The sequence below is a fragment of the Ananas comosus genome, linkage group 13, assembly GCF_001540865.1.
Source record: "Ananas comosus cultivar F153 linkage group 13, ASM154086v1, whole genome shotgun sequence".
In the NCBI taxonomy this organism is placed as follows: Eukaryota; Viridiplantae; Streptophyta; class Magnoliopsida; order Poales; family Bromeliaceae; genus Ananas; species Ananas comosus.
This window is the reverse complement of record NC_033633.1, coordinates 7,736,532-7,744,492: the sequence shown is the minus strand read 5'-3', so window position 1 is coordinate 7,744,492 and position 7,961 is coordinate 7,736,532. Positions and strand designations below refer to the sequence as shown.

Sequence of the window (7,961 nt, the reverse complement as noted above, 5' to 3'; positions counted from 1 at the left end):
TTACAGCTTTTGTGATGGCAACGTTTCATCGAGTGGTAGAATTTTTCTAAAACATCGGGGGGAGGGCGTTGCAATGTCTACGCAATTTGTATCAACTGTTGAAAACACCATCAATAGCCGGATGAGAACTGCTAGAGCATATACAGTTCGACGATTTGCATTTCACATGTTCGACATACTTACTGGGGGTGATGATCAATACCAAGTGATTATCAATGGAAATAGTTCTACATGTTCATGTTTGTGTTTGCAACTCACAGGAATCCCTTGTTCACACATTTTGTCATGTTGTAGTTCTTCACACATGAACATAGATTATTATGCCTTATGTTCTCCTTGGTATACTGTCCTATCCTATTGTAAGGCTTATGAACCGCAGTTCCACCCCGTTCTCGATCGTCGTTATTGGATCGCGTCATATGATTCCCCTATACTGCCCCTATACTGCCACCACGCGGGAGAAGGAAAAAAGGAAGACCCAGATCTACGCGTATCCGTAATATTATGGACGAAGCCGCTGGGAGTAGGAGGGGCAAGTGTAGTATGTGTAAACAGCCTGGACATTATAAAAGTACTTGTCCTGAAAATCATCAAAGAAGGACCGAGAGACGTCGTCGATAGGTTTTTCTATATGAAAATGACACTTAACTTCTTAAATCTTTTACACTTACGCACTAATGTTACATCATGTTGTTTCTAACTCAAATTTTTTTGCCTATTTCAAATGGACGATCATGACGAGCCGGGACCTACTGATACATCCGTGCTGACTGAGCAGCCATGACATAGATCTACTTTGATCAGAGAGGAGGTGAATTTTTTTAAAACATTTTAAATTTACGTAGATCTTCTTTAACTTATGTACTAATTTTGAGCTTGCTTTCACAATCATGCAGGGATATTCTCCTGTTGAATTTACGGAGCATGGCTGTAAAATGAACAGATGGCAGTGCGAGCATCCTGCCGTGTTGGACTTATTACGACGAGCAGGATTTTATTATGTTTCACGATTGCGCCGCCTACAGCTCGATCAGTCGTTATTGGGAGCATTAGTCGAGAGGTGGCGGCGGGAGACACAGAGTTTCCATTTGCGACACGGAGAGATGAGTATTACATTGATGGACGTCGCAGTTATTACGGGACTCTCCGTCGATGGTGGGGCTGTGACTAGAGGGGGATCCTATCAGTGGGCAGAGCTCTGCGGGTTACTTCTCGGGGTGGTTCCACAGGATATTAGGGGTGGTGAGATCAAGATAGATTGGTTATATCAGCAGTTCCATGATATCCCCTTAGATGCACCTCCCGCTATTGTTCGAGCTACAGCGAGAGCATATATACTATTTCAGATAGGATGTAGTTTGTTTCCAAATCTAAGCGGGAATATGGTGCATTTGAAATGGTTGCCACATCTAGTGGATTTTGACCTTTGTTGTGGGTTGGCATGGGGTGTAGCCGCGCTAGCTCATCTTTATCGCACCCTAGGAACTGCCTGCCTCAGGGGAAAGGTCGAGTGTTGTTGTTTTGGGACATTAGCTCAGGTATAATTTGCGACACGGACCTTTACAATACTTGTACTTAAGTCATGGTTATTGTTTCCATTTCTAACAAGAATGCTATTTTTGTATAGATATGGGCATGGGACCACCTGCACATTGGCCGCCCTGAGGTAGTAGGACCGCAGCCTGAGTTTGTCGACATGCTTCTAAGGTGTCGGTAAGTAATTTTTCATTATAAGTTTTGTATATACTATTTATTCATAACTAATATGATATAAATGAATCAGGTGAAATACCAGGCTGGCTTTTCGGGACAATGTCAGGACTACTGACATTGAGTTTTATCGTGATCAGCTGGATCAGCAGTTAGAGTCTCAGGTAAATAAAAGTTACTCAATCTGTCGAATTTTGTATTCAATGTTAATCTAATAATTTTTGGGTTTGAAATTTTGTTTTAGTTTGAAAATTTTGTTCACCATAAAAAGAAATTAATTGTTTGTTTTAAAGAAATCGAATTTCAAAGCCGAAAACGTCCTTTTGGCGATATCTTCGGGTAGGCTCGACCGATTACCAAACTGACTTCGCCAACATGTTCGCTTTACCCTCAATTAGGTTTATACGCGATCAATTTCAAGTTAGGGTCTCAATCCTGCAAAAGTGCATTATCGAGCTTAGGTTCAATACCCTCTAAATATTTTATAAACTCATAGTTTACTATCCCCACACTTCCAAATTAACTCGGGGACACCACACATTATCCTCAAGCCTCATTTTGATCTATTTAATCAAAGTTAGCGTCGAAATCCTTCAATATAGATTAATATAGTTTAATTTTGTCTCCGAAACACTAGTGTTAGCGCCGAAACACTCATTTTTCTTAGAAACACGAGATCAATATAGTTTAATTTTGATAACTAATCATATGTATTTTTCACAATAGATTACATGGAGACCTTATGACGACACAGTTTTAGAGACGCTCCCACCTTTTTGTCTGGCGGGGTCCCAGGTTTGGCGATCGAGGACTATCTTAGTCTACTTCCACATTATTAAGCTCCATCATCCCGATCGTGTGCTACGACAGTTTGGGCTATTACAGCATATACCTGAAGCAGTGCTTGCCATATCTCGCATCAATTCACGAGGCAGAGCAGATGAGGATTGGGCGGCATACCATGCTTCATACATTCAGCGTTGGAATGATAAATTGATAGAAATAGCAGAGGTGGCCCCAGAGACAGATCCAGATCCGATACGAGCTACCACTGTTTACATGCAGTGGTATTGGATGATCACCAGGAGGTGGATATCTACACCTGTACAGCGGCAACCACTCGCGTATCAGCCACGTGGACACGTCGAGAGAGTATTAGTACGATTATAATATATAATATCTTTTTATATTAATTTTTATATATACAAGAAAGTTTCGTATAATCTGTTTTGATTGTGCTTTTATTTCAGGTCGATATTGTGCAGAGATCATATTATACGATCAGACGTGTCCTGCCCGATATTTCAGTAGGTGGAGTCTTAGCTACCCTATCACAGGTTGCCGATCAGATGGAAGCAGTTTTAGAGTCTTTACTTACGCTTCCAGACTATGTACCTCCAGGACCAGCAGACTATGGTGGAGCATCGACGTCCGGCCATGCACCCATATATAGTCCACCGAGGTCATCATCACCTATAGAGGAGCCACATTATGCTAATGTTACGGACCCGGCACCAGCACCAGTACCGCAGGATCCAGCTCGAGCAGGTGATATTGTTTATTTTAGACGTCGACGACATATGAGGTCTATCCGTATAGATCAGCCCTCCTCTTCTGCTCCTCCACGGCCAGACATACTACCGACACCTACTACTGCTGTGATTGAGCCAGTTATTGAGGGTGCTGCTATAGAGCATCTAGACCAGTTGGAGATCTTGGAGCCTTTTGATGAGCATGGCGTCGATCGTGGTCGCGGACGTGGTAGGCGACGTGGTCGAGAGAGTAGGAGGAGAGCATGATATTATATTTATATATTATTGTACAACTTGCTTTTATTTTATATATTCTGTTTTGATTATTTGGTATTGATATTTTATTGAGATTTTATTAGTAGTGATGTGTATATTGTACTCTTGTGTTGTGATGTTGTGATGATGTATTGTACTGTTGTGTTTAGGTATCTGTATTGTATTGTTGTGTTGTGATGTTGTGATGTTGTGATATGTATTAATTTTGTGATGTTGTGATGTGTATTGATAGGTATCTGTATTGTATTCTTGTATTTATTGTTGTGCGCCAAAAATATGGCTAAGGGTGGAAATTTGCATTGGACACGGTGAACCATTCACCGTGTCCAATATATTTGTATTGGACACGGTGAATAGTTCACCGTGTCCAATACAAATACCACGACCTAGCCCGAAAAATGGCAAAGTCCCTGGTATCTGTATTGGACACGCTGAACTGTTCACCGCGTTTAGACACGGTGAATAGTTCACCGTGTCCAATACAAATATCCGCAACAACCATTTTTGGCTAAGGTTTATATGGTTACATTGGACACGGTGATTGGTTCACCGTGTCTAGACACGGTGAACAGTTAATCGTGTCTGGACACGGTGAATAGTTCACCGTGTCCTATGTATTCCTACACACCGCGGGGCGGTGCATATAATACATTGGACACGGTGAACCATTCACCGTGTTTGAACACGGTGAATGGTTCACCGTGTTCATTTAAACCACCTGGCCCCAGCCTGGCCAGCGTGGCGCTGACGTGGCGCTTGCGTGGCAGGGCCAGGGCCATTTTTGCAAATATATTTTGGACGGGGCTATTTTTAAAAATAAAATTTGTCAGGGGGCTATTTGTCATGCCCCCGCCCGAAGGCAGCTACCAATTTGGTCAGGTTCGGGCGCGGCGAACGGACGCCGAACGGACAGCATCTCCTCTGTCCGCCCAAGGGTAAACAACGAGATCATGTACACAAGTTCCCAGGAAATACACTTGATTACATACATGATCATACAACGATAGCGAGAGCACAAACAGTGCTAAACAATCAAGAGCAAGCATCACGAGTAACCAACATACAAGTGAATAAAAGAGAGATATATTCTACCTATTACATTCATTCAACCTTTATACATTTTGATTATACATTAAGCTTCCAAAATGTAATATAAAGCTTACATTTTCCAAGGTATAAACTTTAGTTTACATTTAGTTTACATTCATCCCAAAATATTTCACACCCTATACATCATCTACTCTCAATACATATATAGGGTAACTCTAATGCAAGATAGGAAAGTAAACTACTACCACCTCTAGGGCGCTAAGCCCTTAGCGCAATCATCCGCTGGCACACTTGAACTCGGCCCTATAATAAAAAGGGGGTGCGAACTATCTTCCATAGTTCCCAGTGGGTTCCGCCGCCGACTCCGCCGATCTCCCCACTAGGTCTAAGAAGGCACAGGAAGACAAATAGATAGATAGATAGATAGGTGTAATGGAAAGCATCTACTGTAATGATAACAAGTACGAATGTGAACATCTAACTATGTCTCAATCCGATATAATGAATGCATAAAACTGATAGAAAGGCTAGTTATCATGCTAATATCCTTAACAATGAAGCTACTCATTAGATCACCCAATCATTCGGTTAAACCAGTAACTCATTCTCAATCTCATGTTTGTAAGTCTCATAGGGGAGTAGCCTCACTGAACTATCCCCCGAGACCGCCTGCGGATAGATTCACTGACTGTCCTGGCAGCGCGCGTGGCTGCCCCTCGAGTGACAAATACTCCGGAGTGCACAGCCTGTGGGGAGCGACCCCGACAAGAGCAGACAGGCTATGTGAGTATAATCCAATCTCTTGAACTGGGAACATCCTACCAACTAAGGTTGGTGTCATCATAGAATCAGGTATTCTAGTACTCAATCTCATAGTGCTTCGACTACACTAAGGTTCTCATGTTTAATGTTAACTAGATGCCACTCGTTCCGTGTTTATTGTTAACTAGATGCCACTCGTCACAGTTTAAGGTTCTCAACACTGTACTTGCACATGTTCACTAGGTTGTCATCCAACTAGAGTTTAATCCACATTGATCATGCCATTATAGGGTTTCACAACACTATGTCTCAATCCCATGCATACTAGGTACAAGTATTAAACCATTAACACTACACTACCACTAGCATGACATAACATGCAACAATACCATCTAGCACCCTATAATGCAATATCACAATATGCAACTTGATCAATGACGATTAGAGTTTCCAATACAATAACCCAATGCATTACGAAGTTCTCATCTATAATTATCATCTCATTATAGGGTTTCACATCACATATATATAAACCTCAAGCATGCTAGATACAATTGCTAAGCCAAATACATTACTTTACCAAGAAGCATGCGATACATATATAGAACCAACCATCAATTATCACCCTATAATGCAAGACATCGATATGCAAATTGATCAATATATAACTTAGACATAGGGAGCAGTTCAACTGCTTCGAGATGGTCACCACCCACCTGTTACAGCGTTCCGATTGCTCGTCGTCACTTGCAATCGGCCTCCCACGGTGCACGCCGCACGACTCGACCCAATCCACGCACAACCACCTTACGACCTCCGATTCGCGATCCGAAAATTAAGGGTCTTCGGTTCTTCGTTACGATGCTAGGAATCCGATCCCACAATTTATGGAAGCCGCCTCGGCTCTCCGGGTCAACACGAACCTACAACACTTGTTTTAGCCGGAACGTCGCACCCGCTCAACGAATCGACGAACCGTCGCTTCCAACGCGTTCAGTGACCTATCAATTAGGTTTACAGAGGGTCAATTGAGATCAAACCCTCATATTTCCAAAAATAGCATTTTGAACCCTAGGTTTCATCTATTGCAAGAATTAACTAAATTGCTCCTAGATTCTAGCATTTATCCTCTATTTAGCATGCTAGGATTCCAAATAAATCATTTCTATGGATTATAAATGAAGCTTTAAAGATCTACCATGAGAGGGTTCAAAAAGCTCATTTCAAGCCCTAGGTTTACAACTAGGCAAGAAATCATTAAATTGATCTACAACTTAAGCAACAATCATTTACTTAGCATGCTAGAATACCTCTAAATCCACTCTTGAAGCTTAAAACCCAAACTACAAGGAGATACCATTAAAGGGTTTTGAAGCCTACCTTCAAAGCTTGCTCTCCAATGGCCAATGAGGAAGATGAAGAAGATGACTTTCCTCCAAGCTTCCTTCTCCACCAAAACCCTCTCTTTTTGGAAGAGATTTAGAGAGAGAAAGGGAGAGTTCTCTTTCTCCTTTCCATGCGTGTGTGTCGTGTGTATATGTGCGGGTTGTGTCGCATGGTTGAGGGAGGAAGAAGAAAAGGGATTAAATCCCTTTTTACAAATCAGCCCTTCAACAATTACACTATTCACCTCGGGCAGCAGTTTAGCAGTTCGGAGTCGTTGGAGCCCTTCTGAACGTCCGTTTGCGCTCAAATTTGATAGGCAGGCTCGGTTTAACGTACTGAGTAAGAATATATCTTAAGTTTTCAGTTTCGACCCCATTTGGTCACCGAAAGCTGTACCGAACTATAATCTTTATCAGATAACTGTCGGATTTTATTTCTCACTCTATGGGTGTCAGAATGGTATGAAACTTTAAATCTAGCCTCATAAAAATAATTCTGACATATTCTCCAGTTTTTATAATTTTCTGACACTGTGCATTTTCTGCTAATTTATCTGCCCCATTTCTCACAGAAAATTCTAAATCTTCTGTTTTCGCTCCGATTTCAGCACAGGTCGTTTCTAACTCATATTTCACTTCTCTAAATCTAATAAAAATAGTATCTTATACTATTTTTATTTATTTTTTATTTTTATATTAAAATCCGGTATATTACATTCCACCGCAACTTCGTAACTACAGAAGTTCGGCACCTTACACTATTTGCAAAAAAAGCCCTCCTTTATTTTATTTTTGGTTCCCTTTCATTTACAAATTGCAACCGGTTAAGGAACCGTGCTATGCAACAGATTTATTTATCTTCTTTATAAATCATTAATAAATAATTAAATATATTTTTATAAAGTAAATAATAATATATTTTAGTTAATTAAATAAAGAAGTTTTAGAGATATTTTTACCTGCGATCAATTGTATCAGATATGTAAATTTTGATTATAAACAACAATACTGATCTTAACACCAGTTCGGGTTCCGATTGTAAATTCATAAGTTTGTGTTTTAATTATAATAAAATTTTAAAATATATAATTATTTATCCTACTTTTTAAATATTTTAGATTGTATGTATTAATATTAATTTTAATTTAATAATTATTTAGATATAAATAATCTATTTTTATAAAAACACTATAATTAAGTTTTTAAAAAATATATTTAATTAACTAAAATATAAAGTTAAGCCAAC

General features: G+C 40.1%; 1 protein-coding gene across 1 annotated transcript; it reads left to right on the top strand.

Annotated features, from left to right (window-relative positions):
* On the top strand, positions 974 to 2,848 carry LOC109719733 (protein MAIN-LIKE 1-like). Its single transcript, XM_020246530.1, has 4 exons — positions 974 to 1,538; positions 1,628 to 1,713; positions 1,784 to 1,874; positions 2,437 to 2,848. The coding sequence occupies exons 1-3, from the start codon at positions 1,104 to 1,106 to the stop codon at positions 1,785 to 1,787; spliced, it is 525 nt and encodes a 174-aa protein (XP_020102119.1). The 5' UTR covers positions 974 to 1,103; the 3' UTR covers positions 1,788 to 1,874; positions 2,437 to 2,848.